The sequence below is a fragment of the Pinus tabuliformis genome, chromosome J (assembly GCF_031772625.1).
Source record: "Pinus tabuliformis cultivar Carrire ecotype Pingquan chromosome J, CPIR1, whole genome shotgun sequence".
In the NCBI taxonomy this organism is placed as follows: Eukaryota; Viridiplantae; Streptophyta; class Pinopsida; order Pinales; family Pinaceae; genus Pinus; species Pinus tabuliformis.
Genome location: NC_142295.1, coordinates 1,460,577,321 through 1,460,604,174, shown reverse-complemented (window position 1 = coordinate 1,460,604,174; position 26,854 = coordinate 1,460,577,321). Strand labels below are relative to the sequence as shown.

The 26,854-nt window shown below is 39.7% G+C and overlaps 1 protein-coding gene across 2 annotated transcripts in view; it reads right to left on the bottom strand.

Moving 5' to 3' along the window:
• Nucleotides 1-2,467: 2,467 nt before the first annotated feature.
• LOC149232873 (uncharacterized) overlaps nt 2,468-26,854 on the bottom strand; it is a 538,221-nt gene continuing 513,834 nt past the window's right edge. Inside the window, exons 22-23 of one of the 2 annotated variants that reach the window (XM_089379531.1) lie at nt 3,124-3,222; nt 2,468-3,038 (exon numbers count right to left, since the gene is read on the bottom strand). In XM_089379531.1, coding sequence (XP_089235657.1) covers nt 2,916-3,038; nt 3,124-3,222 — 222 coding nt within the window. In that variant the 3' untranslated portion in view covers nt 2,468-2,915. Of the gene's footprint in view, nt 3,039-3,123; nt 3,223-26,854 lie in introns of those variants that run through there. The other variant, XR_016248192.1, reaches the window with a different exon arrangement.

The following is a 26,854-nucleotide window of genomic DNA, read 5'->3' as shown; positions in this document are numbered from 1 at the left end:
GCCGCAGCTTGGGCTTTTAATAAGAAAAAGCGCTCGATCGAGCCAAAGCACTCGATCGAGCCATAGAGCTCAATCGAACTATATAGTTCGATCAAGCCTTAACTCTCAATCAAACCTTTAACTTGGGTTAGAAAATGACTCAATCGAAGGTTTTTTTAAACACCTGATCAAACTATTTTTAAGTGCCAAAACAACTTGATCGAGCACCCTTTTTTCACCAAAACGCACCATCGCTTTACCAAAAAGTGTAACCCAACTCCATGCGCTCACCCACTACTACCTAAAATTTTTGAGTAAGATATTTAGATAAATAATAATTATGAAATAGAAAATCATTTCCTTTATGAATAAAAAAAACCAAACTTGCCACATACTTAACCTTCCCATGCCAATTTAGTTTAAAGAGAAGTTCCCATAATAATCCTAATATGTTCATGCCCATATTGGTAATAACTTCGAAAACTCCTTAAGAAGGGGATATGTTTGTACGATTACATATTCACCAAGACTACCACAAATGGTTGAACTCTCGTAACTTCTCGACCTTATTTATACAAATACCGTTGATCCCTTGTACTTGGAACTACTCTTCCAACTAGCCATGGCAAAGGTCCCTTTTTTTGCACTTGGATATGGGGATGTCATCTATGTTACTAAAATTAGTTTTTTAGTCACATGTATTTTATCAGTTTTTCTCAATTGTTTCTAACTAAGAAGAAAATATGAAGGGGTTGCTTATACAATTTTCACTATATTCCCACTAATTTTTATATAGAGAGGTGCATTTTATAGCTTAATAAGAGAAAAACTTATAATTCTTTCTATACTCAACTTGGAGTTGAAACATTGCCGTTTTCAAATAAAAATAAAATATTTACTAAATAAAAAAGCATTGTTCAAAGACAAAACTAAATTTAATTATTTGGTTAAGTTTAATTAGAAGAATTATGAAACATCAATAATCTCACTCATTGTACCTGCTTGATTCTTTGATTGATATTGTTGTTGTTGTTGTTGATATTTAATTGTATGAAGGAGATGTGTATGCTTAACACAAAATTGACATAAAAAAAATAAAAAAATTTCACTATCAACCATAAATAAAATATTTTAATACCCATGTTAATAACATAATTTTATATCAACTTTATATAAATAGATAAAGTACCTGAAAATTAAAAAAAAAATTATATTTTCACTTGATGCTATATAATTCTTTTACTTCTAACAAAAATATTTTTACTAAAACTTTTAATATAATATTTGAATATTCAAATTAAGTAATGTATTTCAATATCAATTTCATATATATCTATAAAGTGATAAATTTTTAAATTTTTTTAATATTAACCATAGATAAAATATTTCAATAACCATCTTCAATAAAATAATTTTATGTCAACGTGTTCTCCCTAAAAAGAATAATTGGAAATAAAATATTTCAACTGGTTATGAAAATGTGTATTTATTCCATTTTTAATATGAAATTGAAATGTGTCATTTAAAAAATATCAATATCAATTAATGTGTCATTGAAATGTGTATTTAATTTGGGTTTAAATAAAATATTTCAATATTTAGGTTATAAATTATTCTGTGTTGTGGTCACTTTTCAAGTATAGTTTTGGTCAATTTTATTCAATTTTGTTGAAATTACAAGTTTAAGATTACACAATCCCACTGCTCAAGGGGATTATCAAAGCATTGAATTAATTTAGTAGTCTAACTTATTGATGAAATGACTTTTCTTTGGTTAATTTTAACCAAAAATTGGCAGAGATTTTTAAAAACTTGTGGTTCAGTTGTTTAATCTGTATAATTTGAGAGCCCAGGGTTTTTGAGAGAGCTGAATCTACAAAAGAGTATTTCATCTATAAGTTAGACTAGCCATTAATTTATGCATTGCCAAAATTTCATAAAAAACTATATCGCCAAAACATTTTATTGATGTATTAGTACAGAATTAAAAAAATGTGTAATTCTTTCAACATGGAATTGATTCATTGTATATATATATAAAGAACCACGGAAGGTCCATCTTAATTAATAAAGAAAAAATATATATATATATATATATATATATATATAAAGAACCACGACAGGTCCATCTTAATTAATTCATAGTAGAAATAAATAAAAAATCAATATAAATCTATTTTGACTTTAAATCTATCTAACACTAAAATGATCAAATCCCTTATTGTGCAATTTTTTTTTTTATAAAAGAAATTTACACCTAACATTTAAAATAATTTAAAATTTAATGACTCTCGATGGTTAATAAATTCAATATTAAAATAAATCTATGCTGATAATACCTACGACATGGTAAAAGCCTGAGAGTTGTGAATATACTTGTCCCAGTATTCAGAGTATGGTATCGAATAGAGTAGGGGAAACATGTCTCCTTTAATAGAACATGTTCATATTTTTGTCCCTGAAAGTATGGTTTCAATTTCCCTTCATAAAATTTTGAATAAATGATTTTTAATTAAAAGACAATAGTAATTTTCTTGTTACGTACATTTTCTGTAGCTTAATCATCTTTGGATCTGAGATAGATTTCTTCTAAATTCCCCTTATATAGTCTTTAATCCATAGGAAAAATAAGATAGCACTGCCCCTCTCATCCAGAGGGAAAAATGATAGCACTGCCCCTCTAATCCACAGGGAAAAACAGATGCCATTGCCCCTCTAAGCTTCTTGTTAACAAGCGTCACAAAGACCACCATAAAAATACTAATCAGCGCAGAAAGTTTGACACATTCTTGAATCTATTCGCGAATACTCAAGTTTGCACAGTTGTTCAGGTTTACATGCCAATTTGAACAAGTCTATCAAAGAAACAGAACCGACATGATTCTATAACAGTTCACCTGTTGCGATGAGGCAGAGCTAAAAAATCTCGTTAGTTTCTAAACAAAAGAACGAAGCACAGTTTCAGTGAGTTCATCTCGCATGTGTTCCTGTTCTGCTTCAGCAGCATTGACCAGATCTTTCATTGTTATCCTGTGCGCTTCTTTGGGTCGTAGTGCAGCCTGTATTATGTAAGTCTGTTATCAGCACACTTACCCAGCCACAGATAGAGAGAGAGAGAGCGAGACCAAACTCGTAATAACATACCTCTGCAGCTGCCCGTATAACCGCTGCACTGATTGTCCCACTTGTAAATTCAAATTGACGGCCCAACTTTTCAAAGTTGATATCTGGGGCAACTGGTGCCTGTTCCAGAAAATACATAATGTCTTCAGTGCTAGATTAGATGCTCACGAATAACATAGAGCCCAAAAACTCAAAACAGTCCATTAACGATGCTTAATATAGAGCAAATATAGCAGGGCTTATGAATGAATGTATAGGCAGCAATTTGTTTGGTTTCAACCTCGAGTCTCCAACAATGGCAATTGGAAAACTCTTTATCGACATGTCAGTACATGACCCGAAGAAAGAGGAGACATGATTTCTAAGTATGAAGTAAAGAAAAGCATAACCACTCTTCAAGAAGACAGATAAATAGGCAACGATAGTGCAATTTCACAGTGGTCACAATTAGTCACCACGCCCTCTCGGGCTTGGAGAACGCAACACGAAGGAGGGCACACTGCGGAGCTTCCATAGTTATCCATGAGATCGGTGTTTTTCACTGCACTCTGCCGCCAGTCTCATCCGCTTTGCCCACCCACAACAGTAACAGGCGGATGCAAATGAATCCACATAAATATGTTTTTAAATGTTTAAAAGTGATGACAAAGGACTCACAGATTTTCATTTTTTAAATAATGATGATGATATCATCCTAGATACCAACATGATCTGAAAGTTATTTTGGATGGAATTATGTTGTTTCTAGCTTAATTTTGTCAATAATATATTAACTCTCTTGGTTGGTTAAATGTTTTAACCAAAAAAGACCATAACATGATTCAAATCTCCTCTCCATTTTTTATATTAGAAAAAGAAGAAGGGTAACATCAACAACTCAAAAGCAAAAGTAAAACATGTGTAATGAAAGAGAAACCAGTGCCACAGTAAATTTAGTGAAATTTAAAATAAAATAAAATAGTGATTAGGTACAAGAATATTTTTGGAGAGTAGATATGAGAGTTGTTAGTTTGAAAAGACCCTTTTTCTGAAAGTGAGGAGGCAATTTTTTTAAATTTACAATACTTAATTTTACTTTGTTTTTGTTTGTGTTTTTTGTAGATTTATTTTCTTGATGGAAAAAATCAGATTTTGGAAGAAGAGAAGGTGTCAGGGCCCCGAGTTGGCACCAAGGCCAATGGGCGCTCATGACCGCCCACAAACACTTGGAGAGTCGAAAAACTGAAGTTGGACCGAGTTAGGGAAGAGCGCATGATGGGTGCACCTACACGAAGGCAGAGCACCCACCTATGCGATGAGGTGACTTGGTGGCGACACATTCACATTGGAGGGTGAGTTGAGAGGCGGGAACGTTCTAGAGCGAAGGGCGCCCACACAACTTAGACAAGGAGCGCGCACATCGGAAACTTATAGTGACTGACTTGTGGACCTGTGCCCACAGGCGTGCCCACACCAAAGGGTGCTCGGGCACCAAGCATAGCGGGTAGGTAGATGCGACGCGACAACAAGGGAGCAAGCAAGATGCGACGGGCGAACAACGACTTGGAGTACACGACAAGCATGCGACCAAGTTCGGGTAGCATGTGCGACGAGCAAAGCGCCCAGGGAGGGGCGCTTGACTACCCCATAGGCAAGTCGGCCCAGGGGTGTGCCCGCCCATGAAGGGGTGTTCTGTTGGAAATAATACTGGGGGGGGTGAATTAGTATTATCAAATCAATAAAACTTTTTCATTTCCATACTCTGATTCATATATGCTGCTTCAGTTAAGAATACCCACGTATATTCAGTAAACTTATGATTTAGTTAATTGATCTTCAATGAGTGCATTAGAACATTATCAACCATATTAACAGCAAACAGGTGCAGTAAAATAGAACAGATCATCACACATAAGCCACACACATGAACACCATGATATAAGGTGGAAACCCAATGTGGGAGAAAACCACTTGCTGCAAGTCATCTCAATCTTCTTCTTAATAAGAAAATCCTTTTACAATATTTTTGTACTGGTGCAGTCTTATACCAGTACGCAGGCTTCTACCTGCAGAGAGCTACAACCCTCTCTCGTTCTCCAGTCTCTCCTGGAAGGGAGCTACAACTCCCATAGTTCTTGTACTAGCCGATCCATTTACTAGTACGCAGGCTGCTACCTGCTACAATGCTCCAAAGTTTTCAACTGCTACTGGAAGGGAGCTACCACCCCCTTAGCTCTTGTACTAGCTAAGATACTAGTACGTAGGTGCCGGCCTATAATTTTCTTTCCTCCGGGTACCACGTTTCATACATTTTCATACTGGATACTCCTGAAGCACAACACATAATCTGAAAGGCCACGTTTCATCCAATTTTCATACTGGACCCATTAATATCATTGAAGCACATAATCAATCAATCTTCTGAATCACCCATCACCAGATCAATACATATACAAGGATAATATGTGAGTTAGCAACCAGATCTAGTCCATCGGATCACATAAAGATAAGTCATTAAGAACTTGATCCATTCAACCATCAATACTGAATATGTAGAATACTGACACCATTAAGCAGTCATCAGAACACATCAACAACCTGAACCACCTGTAACTTTAAACATCATAGCTCAAATGGTATACGCTACTACAATGAACCAAACCTGCGTACATACGCGCTTTCACCAAAGCCAACCCGCGTACAGATCTATAAATATTCAATCATGACTTGCAGCGATTTCAAACTTAAGTTATACCCAGTTCAGATCATTACAAGCGTTAGTATACAGATCTAGAATAAGCATAATCAACTATATAGAGATAGTTCATTTCAAACCATTTGATCCTGATCTATCCTTAGATCTTGTTCTCCATCAACCGGTGAGATCCCTCTTTAGCTCAGATCCAGATCTGCACCATAACCCAATCACAGTATTCCAGATCTAGCACTTTATCAGATATTCAATAATTCAGATGATGCTTTGCCAAATGATCTCCTTCCTCTTTTATAGTCTTAGGCCTTTCACAATACCACGGTCCAAAACCATAATAACACAATACCACGGTCAACACTTTTGGATGCAATACCACGGACCAAAACCATAGGATCAAAAACTGTCGGACTAATACCATGAACCAACCATGAAAGTGCGTGAGATCAACACTTTTGGATGCAATACCACGGACCAAAACCATAGGATCAAAAACTGTCGGACTAATACCATGAACCAATCATGAAAGTGCGTGAACTTTTCTCTTGCATAAAGGGAACTTTTCTCTGCATGAAAGTGCGTGAACTTTTCTCTACATGAAAGAAATTTTTCTTTGCATGAAAGTGCGTGAACTTTTCTCTACATGAAAGAAACCTTTATCTTCATGAAAGTGCGTGAACTTTTCTCTACAGGAAAGAAACCTTTATCTTCATGAAAGTGCGTGAACTTTTCTCTACATGAAAGAAACTTTTCTCTGCATGAAAGTGCGTGAACTTTTCTCTACATGAAAGAAACTTTTCTCTGCATGAAAGTGCGTGAACTTTTCACCATATGAAGGAAACTTTTCTCTGCATGAAAGTGCGTGAACTTGAAAATAACTTTGCGGAACTATAATTTATCAGCTGTGTGATTTGCCATCAAGGACAACACTTGTCTCATAATGCCAACATGTTCGACACAAAACTTAAGGGTCAGCTCGAACTAATGAAGGGGTGTCCGCCACATAAAATGGAAAGGCAAGAACACTTATATATATTGGAGAGAGGGAGCTCGATCAAAGGCAAGGAAGTTCGACCAAGTACATCGCAAAACAAAGTGAACTGCGATATCACAGAAAACTGGAAGTTCACACAAAGGGTAGAAGGACGCAGCAAGAGGGTGCAGGGAAGGTGGGGCTCGCCCTGCGAGCTAGTAGGATTGGGCAAAGTTTGTTCGTCTTTGTTTTGGGCCGAATTTTTGGAGTTTCTGAGTAGGTTGACGTGCAAATAAACTTGGGTAGAACGCACAAACAAAACGTACATGCAGAATGTGCAACAGACTTGGGTAGAACAGTGTGGACAAGAGTTGCACAATTCTATAAGCAGGGTGGACGAGTCGCTGGTTTGGACCATGCAACTGCCACGCCTTTGTAACTTTGTAAAATATACTTTGTATTATATTTGCAGAAGTAATAAGATTGGGGCGAACTACTTTGGGGAGTTGCCCCCTCCCATATATATTGTTGTTTATCACTATGGTTTACAATATCACACATTATTGAATATCACAGAATTGAATGATTGAATATAAATGAAGTATATTGAATTTCGTTGCATAGTTCAAGAAGTGAACACTTAACGAAAAATTGAATAAGTGTTGGAAGTAGGTGTAGTCCGGGTGAAAGTAACTTTAAAAGGTGAAATTGTGCGGGTGCTGCACAACGCCCATGGTGGTCGTAACCACCCACAATGTGGGGTTGTGATAGAAGGCATTTTTATTTTTTTGCGCAAAGATTTTTGCACTTCGCACACTTATCTAGACACATGGAAACTTCTTGTCCATAAATATATAGTTACATATTGCATGATTTTATTATCATTGATCTTGATGAGGGCAAGGATTTAAATTTTTTTGTGCAAAACAAAGAGGGCATCTTTGTTTTTTTGCACAAGGATTTTTTCATTTCGCACACTCATCTAGACACATGGCAACTTCTTGTCCATAAATTGATAGTTACATAATGCATAATTTTATTATCATTGATCTTGATGAGGACGAGGATTTACATTTCTTTGTGCAAAAACAAAATTGTTTAAAAAATGTTGAGAAGAATGCCACTATACATGGCAACATTACCAAGCATAATGAGTTAGTTCTCAACTTTGTAATGAAGTTGTTTTATTGCAAGATATTAAAGCCAATATGCAAGATATTATTATGTAACTGTGGAAAGCTAATAGAAAGCAGGTTGTTTCGCGGTAGGAAACTTGTATTTGACTTCAAGATCAAGCTCTTTATTGCACAACTTTATTACCTACCTTCATGAGGACACTGTCCCACTTCAAAATGACAATGTCCGTCTCCTTGATGAGTATCAAGACTTGAAGCATGATTACGATCTACTCCTTCCTCCCCTAGGATTTGTGACATCAATTCAAGAGCTTATACAAAAAGTAAGTAAACTAAGAGGCATTGAAGGTCCAATAAAGGATTGCATTAGAGAATCACTTTTTTTCCTTCTTATTTTGAAGCGATAATTTTTTTTAAGGTTGGAAGTCAAAGAAACTTATGCTTGCAACTTCCAAACCTTGGATTGCTAAAAGGAGAAGGAAACACTAATTAACTATTTGGAAAAGGATGTTCACCACTTCTCAAGAAAAAATCCGTCTTCTTGATGAAATTCCTCTTGCACCTACTTTTGCATCTACTCATGCACCTCCCTTTTATGTCTACACATGTAATCCCTGTTGCACCTACTTTTGTGTCTTCTCCTTAATTTGGTGATTCTAAATAGAGGAGAGGGTAGATGTTCTTCTCACTTTGCGAGAGGACAGTGACTTCCCTTTTGATTTCATTTCTTCTCATGTACAGTTGGCTACTCATGATTAGTATTCTCCTAATTTTGAGAAGCACAATAAAGGATTTGGTTATAAATTACTTCATCAAATGGATTATACATGTGATGCACCTAGTTCTAGCTCTCAAGTTCATCTGTTCATGCAAGCTTTCGCTCAAAAGTTTGACAAGCTCACTGGTGAGTTGATTCAAGGTTAAAAGGCACTTATGAACAAAATGTCCATGATAGAGAGGGAAAAGTGATCTCGGCCTAGCTATCCTCCTAAAGCTCAATTCAATAAGGACAAGTCCTTCAATAGAAAGACTGCTGAGGGAGACCATACTACTCAACATGGCGTTCCAAACATTCTTGCCTCAACCAACCTAGTGGGACAAGAAGAGTCCCCTTGGTGTCAATATTTTGAGGAGCCACACTCCCAAGAGGACAATCCTTATAACCAACAAGAGGAGGAAGAAAATCCCTAGCACTTGAATATAGTAAATGATAGTGCTCCTTTCAATATCTTACTCACTCGGTAAAAACATGGCATATTCCTCTTACACATTCATTAAAGAATGTCATAAAAGATTCCTCTTACGCACCCTTTAATGCATATGTTACATTCTTTCCTTTATGGAATAAGTTACAAAGGCATGTGTTGATCTCCTTTATTGCATAAGTCACCAAGGCATGCGTACCTCCTTAATGGCATGGGTTACAAGGTTACCAATGATATTTATTGATCCAGGTTATCTTTTGTTTATAGATGCATTAAAAGAATTACACATACAGTTTGTAGCTTAACCAAAGAGAAACTTTAAATGTGCACATGTGAGAGAAAGAAAAAGCACACAAGAAGACAAGAACTTGATACTGGAGTTCGTCCCTCGTGGACTACGTCTCCGAGCCCTGCTCGATCAATGGGGAGGCCTTCATTCATTAAAAATGGCATAAAAAAGAAGTTACATTCATCAGTTACAAAAATGGAGCATTATACCTCCATCTTGAAAATGCCCAAAAATTGGAGAGCTCTGTTGCAGAAAATAACACCACCAATGGATTCCCGTCGCCGAGAGGTGCAAAATCCATATAAAACTTGCCCAATTCCGAGTCTGGACCAAAATCACCTTCCTGCAAAAATGCCGCTGAAGGAAGGTTCCACCAGTGTTTCTCAGTGCTCAGGGCTCCGCCCCCTGGTCTCAAAATCCGTGCCCGTTGATCTCTCCCCCCTTATGCTGACAAAAATCGGATGTTTAAATAATAATATGGCAGGCTTTACCATAAAAGTTGTTATGATTTATTGTTACACCATATAAATTTACCCCTATCGTAAAGTTTGTAAATAACTATATGTATTTTTAACTCATCGTTGGGGGGTGGGCCCATACTTCATGGGACCGCACCCATCCCCATCCCAACAGTCCGCATTTATGTTTGGCGCTTGTACATGGGTGGCTTTGGGCGGCGGGACCACCACGTGGCCGCCTACCCAAGCCTTGGTCAACGGATCATGCTCTACGATAGTTTGAAGTTGTTTCAACGGCTCTACCCACATGCGTTGGTTACACAGTTGTGGATATATGTTAAGGTTTAAATGGGGTGTGGATTGGTTGGGTCCGTGCCCCAAGGGCCGGTCCACCATCCATTGACCCACCCACCTTTATATCTGTTGGTTATAACTATATAATATATATAGTTTTATTCTATATTTCATATGTATTAACCCCAACAACCTTTCCACGTGGGCTGTCAACACATATACGTTGGTTATCTGATGTGCTTTGGTTGGAGATCCATGTTATATATGGTATATATATATAACCATATAATATTACCCTTTGACTATATACCATAACGGTTTTGGAATATATATATGGTTTTGGGGTATATTAGAATTTGGGTTGTGAAATATAGTTAGTTTAATAACTATATAAAAATTATTGTTATAACCAAAATGTCGTTTAAGGTCACTGGAGGGATGCCAAGTGTCAAGCTGCCATGTGGATCCCACGCGCTGACTGGGATGCCATGTGGCACACTGTGGGCCCCATTTTTCTCATGCCATACCAATCTTTGAAGAGCTCTATCTTTTGCATATGGGCTCAGATTGACGAACTGTTTATGCCACCGCGATCAGGGAGACGAGCCCTCTCAATTGATGCCACCAAATTCTCCTTTTTGCCATTTTGAATTTTGAGCCTTATCCATCCCCTTAGTGTCTCGAGATCCTCCTGGATCAATCCTCCCCACTGAGGAGCTTTTGGTCCTCCAAAAGCATTAGCACACTGTCAATCCCCTGCACGCAAAACTAGTACATTCTTGCAATCATGCACACCACACATGACTCAAAAACCCCTCCTTGCCAAGAGTTCATAACACACACTCATTGGCCAAGGATTACATACAAAGTAATTAATGCCTCAAATAGTAATAAGGAAAGGCCAAAATATCATCGTTGTGTCTTGAAGTGATGGGAAACATGCCATCATTTTTACATTGCAACGTACAATGGTGGCCATAACAAGCTATTACCCTAAAAAAAACCATCTTAACAAAGCAGACCATCGTGAATGGTGCAGATTCATCTGTTGAACATGTTCATCTTTCGGCTCCTCTAATGATGTTTCTGGAACATGGAGCATTGGATACCTGATTTGTTGGTGTCCCTCTTTGTTGCAATGATTAGAACGATTCTTTCTCCTCCAAACTTTCGGGGCTGCCTTGGGGCGCTTCTCCTTGGTGTTTCTTCGAAATGTGTTCATGGAGCCCTCACTATCGCTGGCTTGTGAGGAAGGAATTTCATCGTCTGTTGTTGGCTGGTTACTAGCGATATTGGAATTTTCCCCCACTTCCTTCTTGGTGTATCGGATCCCTGCATGGTGCGGCAACTCCTTGACTTTGATGGGGTTTATGATGCCTTGGCCTTTGATGCTGAGGCCCTTTCCTTGATATCCCATTTTCTTCATTAGTTTGGATCCAATCCCTGTGGTATGGTTTTCAAAAGCAGCAAATTGATCATCATGAGAATCATATGAAATTGGAGAATCGCTTTTTACCTCTAGATAGCTATGTTGCGGCGGTTCCAAGGCCCCATCCTTGCCTTGCAACTTGCGTAGCAGCCTTTGGTTTTCATCCCTCACCTCTTGTAGAAGCCTCCTTAGTTCTGCATTCTCTGCTTGGATGCGGTGGTTAATTTCTTCAAGTTCTTGGCGTCCTGCTGAGGGAAGTGTCCTGGTTGAAATCCTTGATTCATAACCAGAATCAGACCCCAAATCTATGGGTCCTCTTGTCGCGACCCCCAGGGCTGCAAACTTCATCTCATCACCGGAGTCAGACCCCAAGTCAACGGGCCTACCTCTTGTAAAACCTGTAGCTGTGACTTTCTCATCTTCCTCCGACTTGGAATCTTGGCTTTGTTGTATGGTGGCGACGGCCTTTTGTTTCCCATTTCTATCATTCCTCTCGGGTCTTAGTTCAGGGTGCAGCTTCCAGCAATTCTCTTCATCATGCCCCTCTTTCCCACAATGGGTACAAGAGGGTTTTGCTCCCCTTCTCTTGACTGCTTCCGTTCTCTTTGATTGGTCATCTTTGTCATATTTGCCCCTGTTCTCAATGTGAATGGCCTTTACATTGGTTGCATCAATGTTAGTGTGTTCAAACAATAACAATGAATGTCTAATATAATTATATAACGATCCAATGTATTTAGTTACAATCTTAGGTGCATCAAGTGCAATACCCAAATTTAGTGCTTGCTTCCTAAATTCTTCTGTAAAACTCTGAACATCCTGACCTTTGCCTTGCCTTAAATACTGCTAGTTCATTAAAGCTTTTTGCATGTAACCCAATGGATAAAATTGTGCTTTTAATGCAGAAATGAAATTAGGCCAAGAGGAATAAAGATTACCCACATCCTTACTGCTTTGTACTTTGCTCTCCCACCAAACGAGAGCAGTGTTGGTTAATCACAAAGACGCCAACTGAATCTTTGCTTCATCCTCCACGATCTGCTGAATCCTGCAGTAGATCTCGATCTGCCTAATCCAATTATTAAGTTTCTCTGCATTGCTTTCACCATTGTACACGGGGAGATCAAATTTAACATCTAACTTAAAAAAAGGTTTCTTAGATGCATCTTTGGAATTTCGATTATTATGATGGTGAGAAGAAGAGGAAGAACTTCCACTTGTGGAAGGAGAAGGAGGTGGATCTCCTCCATCATCATCTCCATGTACTGAACCTTGTCCTTCTGGAGTTTTCCCCTCTGCATTTTCCAGTTTTTCGAGCTTTGAGAACAACTTCTCAACACGATCTGCCATCATATAGAAAGTCTTGCGAAAATTCCGCTCCTCATCATGCCGAGTCTCGTCATCTGCCATGTTCTTTGATGTGCATGTCCTGCCTCGGGATCGAAAGGTTGTAACTCCCCTTCGCCTCTTCGGAGCCTGTTTCTCGTTAGCATACAAACATGCAATTCACATCTAAAAACACCTGCTCTGATACCACTTGATCCAGGTTATCTTTTGTTTATAGATGCATTAAAAGAATTACATATACAGTTTGTAGCTTAACCAAAGAGAAACTTTAAATGTGCACATGTGAGAGAAATAAGAAGAAGTACATAAGAAGACAAGAAGACAAGAACTTGATAACGGAGTTCGTCCCTCTTGGACAACGTCTCCGGGCCCTGCTCGATCAATGGGGAGGCCTTCATTCATTAAAAATGGCATCAAAAAGAAGTTATATTCATCAGTTACAAAAATGGAGCATTATACCTCCATCCTGAAAATGCCCGAAAATTGGAGAACTCTGTCGCAGAAAATAACACCACCAATGGATTCCCATCGCCGAGAGGTGTAAAATCCATATAAAACTTGCCCAATTCTGAGTCTAGACCAAAATCGCCCTCCTACAAAAACACTGCTGAAGGAAGGTTCCACCAGTGTTTCTTAGTGCTTAGGGTTCCGCCACCTGGTCTCAAAATCCGTGCCTGTTGATCTCTCCCCCCTTATGCTGACAAAAATCGGATGTTTAAATAATAATATGGCAGGCTTTACCATAAAAGTTGTTATGATTTATTGTTACACCATATAAATTTACCCCAACTGTAAAGTTTGTATAACTGGGGGGTGGGCCCGTACTTCACGGGATTGCACCCATCCCCATCCCAACAGTGCGCATTTATGTTTGGTGCTTGTACATGGGTGGCGAGACCACCATGTGGCTGCCTACCCAAGCCTTGGTCAACGGATCATGCTCTACGACAGTTTGAAGTTGTTTCAACTTTATGGCTCTACCCACATGCGTTGGTTACACGGTTGTGGATATATGTTAAGGTTTAAATGGGGTGTGGATTGGTTGGGTCCGTGCCCCAAGGGCCGGTCCACCATCCATTGACCCACCCACCTTTATATCTGTTGGTTATAACTATATAATATATATAGTTTTATTCTATATTTCATATGTATTAACCCCAACAACCTTTCCACGTGGGCTGTCAACACATATATGTTGGTTATGTGATGTGCTTTGGTTGGAGATCCATGTTATATATGGTATATATATATAACCATATAATATTACCCTTTGACTATATACCATAACGGTTTTAGAATATATATATGGTTTGGGGTATATTAGAATTTGGGTTGTGTTATATAGTTAGTTTAATAACTATATAAAAATTATTGTTATAACCAAAATGTCGTTTGAGGCCACTGGAGGGATGCCAAGTGTCAAGCTGCCATGTGGATCCCACGCGCTGACTAGGATGCCATGTGGCACACTGAGGGCCCCATTTTTCTCATGCCATACCAATCTTTGAAGAGCTCTATCTTTTGCATACAGGCTCAGATTGACGAACCATTCGCGCCACTGCGATCAGGTAGATGAGCCCTCTCAATTGATGCCACCAAATCCTCCTTTTTGCCATTTTGAATTTCGAGCCTTATCCATCCCCTTAGTGTCTCGAGATCCTCCTAGATCATTTATGCTACAACTTGTTCAGATTTGGGTGAACTTACTCATTCTCTTGATCTCTCATTGTACTCTGTATCTTTGCTAAACAATTGATATCTAATAGAAGAAGAATTTGGTTGGGTTTTCTCCTTGTGGATTTTTCCCTAGTCATCAGACCTAAATTCTCTGTGTCTTATCTTGTTCTTCGCTGTCTTCAATTGTGCATTTGGTTTATGTTCTATCTATAATTGCTTAACTAATATTGCAACAAAAAAAGTTGTTTTTGAATAAGTAATTGTTACAACATAGAACATCATGATTTCAACAACTTATATGGATTATGGGGTGTGTTGACCACCAAGTGTCAACTACCCCATGAGCAGAACACATGGTCAAAGTAATAAAAAATAAATTCAGATTTCATCATGCATTTGGTCTTCAAATGTAATCCAAATTCTGCAGCCCTGTGGGCCATTACGTAAAAATGGTTCTATTATACTTATGAAGCCATATAGCACACTTAGGCAAGCTTAAGAATTTTTACTAGAGTGTTTCACTCTAGGGAGATCTTTTTCCTCAACTAATTATTTGTGTTTTTCAATTGCAAATAATTGATTGAGTTTTTTTCCCAAACATACCCCAAAGCTAGAGTGGGGCTTGATGGTGAAGTCTTAAGTGAGTCCTAGTGTATAGAGTCGATGTAAAATGTCATACTAGATCATGTTTAAAGTTTCGAAGAATTTGGTTGTGTCTAGGGGTCAGTTTTTTTAAATTGTCGATTTTCCCCTTCTAAATGGGATTTTTATGTAATATTTGATGTAAAAAAATAAAAAAGAGTTGTCGATTAAAGTTATAGGTGGTATGAGTAATCATAATTAGACTGTTGAAATTTCTGAATCTAACACATTAGAAATCCCTATTGCATTATCTAGTTTATTTCACCTACTTGTTTATTCCATTAACAAGTTATTTATACATATAAACACTGAAAATAAACAAAAATGAAACCTTAACTCATATACAAATCAACAACTGAAATACTAGACAAACACACAAGGGACATTGTTATTTTTTGACAATCGTCCTTGAAAAAACCCAATGCGAGAAAACCAGTGCAGCAGTCTGAGGGTTTGATTATTATGTAGATTTCTTGAGTACAACTAGGGTGCCAAACTGGCTTACCCAACAAAGATTTTTACATGGCAGTAATACCTCTTCTCGGAAGTAGATATTCAGCTTCTCAGCATTAGTCTACCCCACAAAAATCCTTCCGGCGCTTCTCCAAGGCTCTGCGTCAGCCTTCTGCCTCTCTGCGTCAGTTCTTTGGCCTTTTGCATCACCCACGCAGGCCCCTCAGCCTCTGCACAGTCTCTAGCTGCCTCTACGTGGCTCCTGCTGTCTTTGCGTAGCCTCTTCAGTCACTGCGCTGACCCTCTGACATTATCTCTGCCTCTCTATTATGTACTCACTGCCCCTCGTTGCAACTCAGATCACTTGTTCGAATTTTCTCAGCAAACCCCACTCCAAAAAATCGAACTCACTGATCAATCTTGGCGTATCTCCAACTGACTCTCAAGCCTCCTCTTATACTTTTCTTGTCGAATTTTCAACGGCTGAGATTAAGTCTCTAATCAACAACTAAGATTAGATTTGGCTTGATCCATGTCATTTAGAACATTCTCCCCAGTTTTATATTAATATCCATTAATATTTTAATTTTCCTAAGTTTAGACTTAGGAACCCTATTAAAAATATTAATTATTTTAATATCTCTCTAACCGGGTGGAATTTCCCCAAACCATTTCTGGGTTTTGGAGATCTTATGTGCCATAGCCTCCACCAATTTTCATGGCTAGAGCACATCCGATGCTACCACAAATCAACACTCCCTCTTAGCGAGGAATGTGCTCTAGTAATGCTCCACCACTGATCATCATACTGATCCTTCCGCACCGGTACCAGTGCTGATGCTTGGCCTGTTGCCCAATATCCACTGCACTGTTGCTTCCTGTACTGCCGCCCATGGCTTTGTCACTGCCACTGCTACATTTGTACTGCAGCTCCCTCTCAACATGCTGCCCATGCTGCCCCTAGCACTGCCACTGCTAACTGCTGCACTGCAACTCAATTACCGAGAAGTAAGTAACTGAAATACCCAATTCTGACATTCTTGTCAGTTCGAAAGCCTCTTGATGTTGAAGCTACCTCTGTTGCTATCCTGTGCTCCCTCAGCGCTGCTGAAAACACCTCTGTGTCTCTCGCACTGCTGCAACCTCCACTGTGCCTCTCACACTGCTGCAAACACCTCTATGCCTCTTGCACTGCTGCAACCCCCACTGCGCTACTACAAACCCCTGCACTTTAGGACTGCCTTGTCACTTCATCGCATCTTGCTTCTACCGACATCCGTCATCCTGCTACTGTCACTCGGGGCTCCCATAGCCGGATATGATCCAAGAGTTTGGGTACCTCAAGGATCTTGCCCCTCATCTTCTGTAGTCCTCTTGACTACAGCTCGATGTCACCCCACCTCTTCTCTAGAGGTGCATGAGCACTCATGGCACAGTCGTCATCAGTCTCGACTTCTTTCTCCGCCTTAGTCGGAGCTGCCTTGGAGTCAGAAGCCTCTCTCTTATTCTTCTTCCCGGGACACTGGGTTACATAATGACCCAGCTCCCCACAATGGAAGCATTTCACCTTGGAGATTTCCTTCTTCTTCCTCTTTCGCTATCCCGTAGATGCCAGAGCCGCATCCTCCTCCTCCTCTTTCTTGATTCGACCCCCTTTGCTGCTACTCCCTGCCTTGGTCAACTGTCTGATCTCTACTTGGCGAAGAGCTGCCCACATCTCTTCCCATCCTAGAAGAGTAGCTCTGCCCAAAATGCCTTGGAAAAATGTCCTCCACTCCTCGGAGACTGCATTCAGGGCGGTCCTCACCATAAACTCCTCATTCGGAATGGCCCCTATGGAAGTAAGTTGGTCACGAATCTCCTGCAATCTGAGGAGGAATGGATCTATCTGCTCCCCCTTCTGCATTTGATAAGACTGTAGTTGATTCTCCAATAGCATCTTCCTCTACACGGAAGTGCCCTGATATAATGTCATCAAAGTATCCCACATCTCCTTGCTGTGTTCTTTTCGGCAATATGTGGTATGACACGATCCTTGACCCCATCAAGGATTATGCATTTTGCCTTCGCCATTGCATCCTCATACCTCTAATTATTAGCTAGGTCCACTGGGATAGCCACGGTTCTCAAGGTGAAGCCCTTGATGCGATGTCTATCCAGGACAACCAGGATCCTGGCCTTCCACTGCCATCTTCGCTCCTCTTCTGGACTCCCTCTGAGATTCGACTTCCCTCCTGGAAATCTCCCTCTAAGTCCTGATTTCTCCGCTAGAAACCTTCCCGCCAACTATCAATTCGCTCCTCTCCAATCCTCTTTGCAACTGCAACTCGGATATGGATTTCTTGGCTAGAAATTTGTCAAGGCAACGACTCCCTCTACCTTGGTTTTGTCCCGTTAGGTACTGTTCTACTCCGACAGAAACAACAACCCACCAGCTCCACAATTTGCCCACAGTTTCCTAGGCCCCGACAACTAAAGAAACTGAGCCTTCCAGCTCTGTGCAATCTCTGCAAAGGCTGAATCACTCCTCTGGCCAACTGCGTCAAGCTTACTTGACTGAGTAGGATGACGTGGCTCTTGGTGAGCCTCTTTTGCCTCTCTCTGCCTCTGCACTGGCCCTTTCTCTGGCTCAAAATGATGACGCAGGCCCTCTGCATCACTCCTTTGTTGCTTTCTGCTTAGGAGCAACTCTGTCTCTCGGGACAGCTACTACTGCTGCAAATAATTTTGATTATGCTGGTGCCTTTAGTCCTCCTGTGATCTATAATGCTCTAATACCATGTTGAAATTTCTGAATCTAACACATCAGAAATCCCTACTACATTATCTGGTTTATTTCACCTACTTGTTTCTTCCATTAACAAGTTATTTATACATATAAACACTGAAAATAAACACAAATGCAACCTTAACTCATATATAGATCAACAACTGAAATACTAGACAAACACACAAGGGACACCGTTATTTTTGGACAATCGTCCCTAGAAAAACCCAATGCGGGAAAACTGGTGCAATAGTGCTGAGGGTTTGATTATTATGCAGATTTCTTGAGTACAAATAGGGTGCCAAACTGGCTTACCCAACAGATATTTTTACACGGGAGTAATACTTCTTCTCGGAAGCAGATATTCAGCTTCTCAGCACTAGTCTAACCAAAAAAAATCCTTCCAGCGCTTCTCCAAGGCTTTGCGTCAGCTCTCTGGCCTTCTGCGTCACCCACGCAGGCCCCTCAACCTCTACGCAGTCTTTAGCTGCCTCTGCGTGGCTCCTGTTGCATTTGCGTAGCCTCCTTAGTCATTGTACTGACCCTTTCACACTATCTTTGCCTCTCTGCTAGGTACTCATTGCCCCTCGTTGCAACGCAAATCACTTGTTAGAATTTTCTCAGCGAACCCCACTCCAGAAAACCAAATTGATTCATCAATCTTGGTGTATCTCCAACTGACCCTCAAGCCTCCTCTTAAACTTTTCCTGTTGAGTCTTCAACAGCCGAGATTAAGTCTTTAATCAACGGCTAAGATTAGATTTGGCTTGATCCATGTCATTTAGAACATTCTCACCCAGTTTTATATTAATACCCATTAATATTTTAATTTTCCTAAGTTTATACTTAGGAACCCCATTAAAAATATTAATTATTTTAATATCTCTCTAACCAGGTGGAATTTCCCCAAACCATTTCTGGGTCTTGGAGACCTTATGTGCCTTAGCTTCTCCACCAATTTTCATGGCTAGAGAACATACGATGCTACGACAAATCAAAATAGACCTCATCGTCTAAACTTTCTATTTTGACACACTTTGAGGGTGGAAAAATATGTTCATACCACTCTAGAGTCATATTTTCTATTTTCCGACACAAAATGGCAAAATAATTAGCCAGAAAATGGTCAGAAAATTAAAATGAGAGAGTGAAAAATATCAAAAAAGGAATGTGCACTTTCCAAGAAAAGAATCTCCACAAATTAGGCAAGGAAAAGTCCCAAAAAAAAAATCATTCGACCATAAAAAAGGAATTAATTCCTAGAAAAATCGATTTTTTGAGGAAAATCAAACTTGTGGACCAAGGAAGTTAATAGAATAGGAATTTTTCAAAAAAAAAGAATTGCCAAAATATCTTTTGGACCAGGATCAAATTTTTTTCTCCATCAACTAAGGAGATTGAATTTTTTCCTCAAGCATCAAGGGACGAGATTAATTTGACATGGATCAACCTTTCAACTAGTTGTTTTTTTCGGGATCAAGTCAACTTTGTGCACCTAGCTATTTTTCACTTGGAGAGGGATCTAGATCTCTCATTTTTCTATAAATTGAGCTCAAGGCTCCTCATTGTAACACATTGTAATCAAGCTCTTGACTAGCAAAGCTCTACCGGAATGTGTTACTTTTTCCTAGAATAATAAAGCAAAAGTCTTTGTGGTTCGTTCATAGTGGTGTTTCTCTTCTTTCCTTCGTGGTACTATATTCTAAATAATGCTCTTAATGCTCTACTGGATCTAAATTGATATGTTATTTCACTAGCTAGTTGTGGACTAAATATTTGCACAGGTATATTGCATTAGCTTTGGGTTAGAGAATCAATTTTGAATTTAATAGATCTAGCAGGTATTTCTAGGGCCAAACTCCATGTGGGTCATCTCATTAATGGAAGCTGATATTTTTCTTGGATCCCTCTCATCGAGAGGTGTAGGATTGATCTAAAGATCATCCGATTCCGATAAGTATTCATGGAGATATGAATTTATTTGTGTTATGCGACAATTCGTCAAGGTCAGCGAACAACCAAATAAACCCCACTTGTGCTCAACGTTTTAGTATAAATAGAGGTGGCCTTCAAGTCATTTCAACACACTTGGGATCTCTTCCTCTCTACTTGTCTTTGGGTTTTAGTAGGAGGAGGGATCCTAAGGGATAACGCTGCCCTGATCCAGAGGGCAGAAGCTGGAACTGCTGGGAACAACCAGAATTGCCGGAACTGTTAGAACTGTCGGGAAAACCCAGAATAGTTGAAACTGCGAGGAACTGTTGGGAATTCCCAGGAAAAGCCGGAAGTGCCAGAAGTGCCGGAACTGTCGAGAATTGCCAGAACATCTGGGAAAGCTGATGCAGAGGGCAGAAGCCGGAATTGTCGGGAATAGCCGGAATCGCCGGAACTACCAGAAATTGTCGGAACAGGCGGGAAAGCTGACGCAGAGGGCAGAAGCCGGAACTGTCGGACACAGCCGGAATTGCCGGAACTGTCAGGAACAGCTAGAACTGCCAGGAACTGCTGGAACAGCCAGAGCATCTGTCTCCGAAGGAGAGCAACATGCAAGGAACAACAAACTAATATTGGGACAACAACATGATACTTAGTGCGGCAAGCGTGTATTGGTACAGCTGGCATGCAAGGGATAGCTAGCATGCAACAACAAGCATGCTAAGGACAACAAGCAAGCAAGGTGCAGCCAACACATAGGTCAGTATGGCAACATGGTGCAGCGATGGCACATAATGCAATGTGCCATCGCTGCACCATGATTGCTCCTGCAGATAGACATCAGACACTGTCTTATCTGGGATATGGTAAGTCGATGAGCGAGGAGGCTCCATCGCATTGAGATTGATGTACAGGTCGCAGACATTTTGTCAAAGCCCCGGGGAAAGGTCAAATCTATGACTTTTCCGAATGACTTGGAGTCGTTGAGAGACCTTCTTATAAGGGTCCTGCATGTTGCATGCATTGAGCTCTGGGAGCTCTCGGGGGCTTGGGGTACTCACTGGAGCAACATATGACCACAGGGCAACTCACCCTCCCCTGGTGGTGCGCTATGTACAAGACAACAGGTTCAACCTTCCCCTGTGATACCCCATGGTGATTGTGGAACATGATGATTAGTTCTCCTATGGGTCGGGATGATTAGTTCTCCCGTGGCAATTGTGGAACAGGATGATTAGTTCTCCTGTGGGTCGGGATGATTAGTTCTTCCGTGGCAACTGTGGAACATGATGATTAGTTCTCCTGTGGGCTGAGATGATTAGTTCTCCCATGGGAATTGTGGAACAGAATGATTAGTTCTCCTGTGGGCCAGGATCATTAGTTCTCCCGTGGCAACTGTGAAACAGGATGATTAGTTCTCCTATGGGCCGGGATGATTAGTTCTCCCGTGGCAACTGTGGGGCAAGATGATTCATTTTCCCGTGAACAAGATGATTAGTTCTCCTGTCGAGGCATCCTACCCATGCAGTCTGGGACTCATGGTAAGTACCTCTCATCTGATCAATGAGCAGGGAAATGGGGTTAGGGACCATAGTAGTACTATCGATGGACGCATCGATGTATCTACTATACTCCCTATGCTAGGATGACCTCCATTGATCCGGGATCAATGAAATTGATCTAGGATCAGTATGAGTGGTTTGAGACACTCTCTTGTGATATTGATCTGGGATCAATAAAACTGACTTCGGGTCAGTAAGTTTGTGTGACACACTCTCTTCAGATGAAACTGACTTCAGGTCAGTAGAGAATGGTATGAGACATTCTCGATCAATTCTTCTTCTTCATGGTTCAACAGAGCAGAGTAGAGCAGAGCAGTGCAGGGCACTGATGGCAGAGATAGTACAGTCGGACATATGGATCAATGGATGGAGTTCTCCCTAGTTGAGAGGGAGTGTTAAAATTGGAAACTAGGGCCAAACTCCATGTGGGTCATCTTATTAATGGAAGCTGATATTTTTCTTGGGTCCCTCTCATTGAGAGGTGTAGGATTGATCTAAAGATCATCCAATTGCGATAAGTATTCATGGAGATATGAATTTATTTGTGTTATGGGACAATTCGTCAAGGTCGGCCAGCAACCAAATAAACCCCACTTGTTCTCAATGTTTTGGTATAAATAGAGGTGGCCTTCAAGTCATTTCAACACACTTGGGATCTCTTCCTCTTCACTTGTCTTTGGGTTTTAGTAGGAGGGGAGATCCTAAGGGATAACACTGCCTTGATTCAGAGGCAGAAGCCGGAACTGCCGGGAACAACTGAAACAACTAGAATTGTCAGAATTGTCGGAACTATCGGGAAAAGCTAGAATTGTCGGAACTGCCGGGAACTGCCGAAACTACCATAACTGTTGGGAATAGCTGGAACTGTTGGGAACTGCTAGAACATCCGGGAAAGTTAACACAGAGGGCAGAAGCTGGAACTGCCGGGAATAGCCGGAATAGCTAGAATAGCCGAAATTGTCGGAATTGCTGGAACTGCCAAAAACTGCCGGAACAGGCAGGAAAGCTGACGTAAAGGGCAGAAGCTGGAACTACCAGGAACAGTCGGAACAACTGGAATTGCCGGAACTATCGGAACTGCGGGGAACAGCTGGAATTTCCAGAATTGCCAGAACTGTCGGGAACTGTCAGAACTGCCAGGAACTGCTGGAACTGCCGGAACAACCAGAGCATCTGTCTCTGAAGGAGAGCAGCATGCAAGGGACAACAAACTAATACTGGCACAGTAGCATGATAATTAGTGCAGCAAGCATGTATTGGTACAACTAGCATGTAAGGGATAGCTAGCATGCAACAACAAGCATGCTAAGGACAACAAGCAAGCAAGGGACAACAAGGAAGCAAGGTGCAGCCAACACATAGGTTAGTATGGCAACATGGTGCAGCAATGGCACATAATGCAATACAATGATGGATACAATCATGATTAATGAAGCGTGATGAGATGCAACATAGTGATGATGGGTGTAGCATGGTGCAATGCGGTGAGGTGTAGCATGATGACGAATGTAGCACAATGATAGGTGAAAGAGTCACCTTGGAGAATCAGTTGAAGCAGCATGTCTTCAACTGATCTCATGTATCATCTTCTTAGAGATGATCTATGCTCTTATCTAGATAAGTCAAAGTGTTGACTTCTGTTGTAAACGTACTATCTCTCTCTTTGCTGAACTATTGAAGAACATATAAGAAGAATTGATCAAGGGTTTCTCCGCATTAGGGTTTGTCCCTGGCTAGTGCCGCATCTTGTGTCCTCTTGTCTTGGCTTGTCTCCTGCAATTTATGTTTATGTTCTATCTGCAGTTTACTTTAATGCTGATGTGATTGATAATTTGGAAAAAAATATTGAGCTAACTGTGAAAATTGAAATAAATTGCTCTAAGCATAGAACATACCTAAAATTAACAATTTGCACAGGTATATAGCATTAGTTTTGGGTTAGAGAATCAATTTTGAATTTAATAGATCTAGCAGGTATTTCTAGATATGTTCTTTCAATTTTGCTATTTAACTCTTGTGTTTTAAGTGTGTAGAGATCAATCATTTTTAGATCTTGGGTGAGGGGAAGTCTTTGGTTGACCAACCAACTCCAAAGATAGAGATCAAAGAGCTTACTTTGTCTCTCCCCAAAGATTTATCTAACGAGTGTTGCAGGAACTTCTTAGTCATTGCTTAGGAAAACAACTCATTAATCTTCATTTATTCTCTTATTATTGTGCTATAAATTGAAGATATCTGCTAATATAGAGCTACTATTTGCTAATCATGGAACCAAGTTGTACTCATATTCCATCGATTTAGCCTTTGTAGATTTGTAATTAATTTTGTAAATATTTTACTAGCATAAGCTTTGTATAAATTTCGGTTTATCTTGTAAATATATTTCTTTTGGGGTTTTTCTTCACTGTTTACTTGCAAATCTGAAGAACCAGGGTTCGATTTTGGATTGGATCACTTGACAAGTGTTTTGCAGGTGTATTTGGCTTCAAAAGCAAAGATAAATGAGATTATTTGGGAGGCCAAACCCTCCTCTTTATTTGCAGCCTAGGTTATCAAATTTATTTATATTCTTTTGAGAGCCGCATGCCTATCCTAGTTATCCTATTAAGGCCGCAAACATTTTAAGGCCTCCTATTGCATCGGTTTGAATAATTTGAAAGGGTTTTAATTATAGATAATTTTTTCAAAGATTTTTCTCACTGGGATTTTCATTTTGTAGACTTGGATTTTGTTTTGTTTGTGAGTCGCAGGCTCCTCCTAGCCTCTAAAGCTGAGACTTGTGGATATATATCATTGTCTTGTGGTTTGAGATTTTTTTGAAGTCACTATTAGCAAGCTGCATATATTTATTTAGATTGACATAGCCAAGGATTTAAAATGTTGTGGCTCACATGGTTTATTTGCAAATTTTTTTTAGGAAGGCCGCAAATTATTTTTCATCTAGGCCGCAAGCCTAGGAGGGCTTGATTTTCTTTTGGTGAACTGATCAACTAACCCTTTATTGTTTTGCAAAGATTTCGGTCATTTTGAAGGGGTTTCTCTTCAAAATTTTGGCTATAAATTCATTGTTTGATAACTTGTATATTTTGGCAGGGCTGCAAGTATATTTGGGGCTCATTTAACCTAGCCGCAAGCCTATAACGGATTTGTATTTTTCTCTTGGTATTAGGTGACTAACCCTTGGATCCTTGCAGAAGAAATCAATACATTTTTGAAGTTTTCCTCTATAAATTTTTGGGATAAAAGTTACCCGTTGGGGGTTAATTTTGAGACTAAATTTTTGAGGAAGCCGCAAGACCTCTAGGGCTTATCTCTTGCCTTTGATTTCACACGCTAACCTTTGGGATTTTGCAAAGAAAAATAAATTTTGTTGAAGGGTTTTTTGCTGAAATTTTGGGTGAGAGATCGATTTGTGAAGGCCTATTTTAATTTGCAATTTTTTTGGGATAGCCACAGGCCTTTTTCTTCAAGTTGTGAGCTCCAAAAGAGATTTATCTATCCACTAGTGCGAAAGGTAGTTTGGAGGAAGGATTACAACAATTTTTTTTCAGGAAGTTCAGACTTTGAGCCTAAAAAAATTTCACCATAATTTCAATAAGATTAAATTTTTTTTTTTGATCAAATTTTTGGGCTACCCGTGGGCTTTCTAGCCTTCATTTCACCTAGGCCGAGAGCCTCTGGAGGACTGAAATTCATCCTTGTAGAAGGCCGAGGGCCATTGGAGGTCTGAAGCATTCGTTTTGGAGGGTTTGAAATCAGAATCATAAGTAGATCAACTTTGTATCTTGAGGAGAAATTGGCTGTTGTAAAGCTCTTTTCACTGTTGTAAATCTTGTTGAGTAGAAGAGCCCTTATCTCTTTCTAAAGGGCCTCTTCCTTTGTAGTCATAATAATAAAAACTGATCTTGTTTCATAAGGGAACTTGGGATTTTCCCATGGTATCCCCCCTCATTTAAAAGGGAGGATTTCTTCTTTCTTGGTTTAATTTTCCTTTTCTAGCATTTAGATCTAGCTCCTAATTGTTTTCATGCATCTCATTGGATTAGTTTAGTTGCATGCTCATTGTATCATTGATCTAATCTCTTGAATTGCATATTGGCTACTTGATATAGTGCATTTAGAATATCTCGTCTTTGTTTCACTTGCAATTGTAGATCTAAAGTAGTTTCTTTATCTTCTTGTTAGCAATCTCATTTGCCATCTCTTAAGTGTGCTTTCATCATAATTCTCACTTGGTTTCCTTGTCTAACATAAGTGAAGAACATCTTAAAAGAATTTTAACTAAAGTGCATTTTGAGTTATTGCTTTAATATCTAATTCTAATTGTCATTTCTTGTTTCATTGAGTAATTGTTATATGCTTCATTGGTCATTTGTGTAAGCTAATCTTGTTCTAAGTGCTTATCATTATCTTGTGGATTAGTATCTTTTTTTTAAAGCATTTGATTTAATTGTATCTCATTGGAGCATTGCATTTCATATAGATTTAAATCTGCATCTTTAAAATCTACCTCCAAGCTTAAGCTTGGCTGAATAGAAATTTTAGGACAACCTTCTCCACCATTCAATTTAAGAAGCTTGACCCTTAAACAACGATTAAAATAGGTGACCTTGCAGTTCTCTTGTGGCCAAGTCCCTTGTAGGAACGAAGACACTTGGGTTGCTAGAAGCCCTGGGTAGGTATTGTTAATGAGGTCATTGCCTCCTTCCCCAACACTTCTTCCAACAACCTTGTTTTAAGACAGGTTTTGACAATTGAGGAGAAGGTATTCACCCATAGGCTAGGCATATAACTTAAAATCAACCACGATCCTTGCATTACACGTGTTGGAAATATTGAGAGGGGGGGGGGGGGGGGGGGGGGTGAATCGATATTTCTTTTCAATTGTTTTTTATC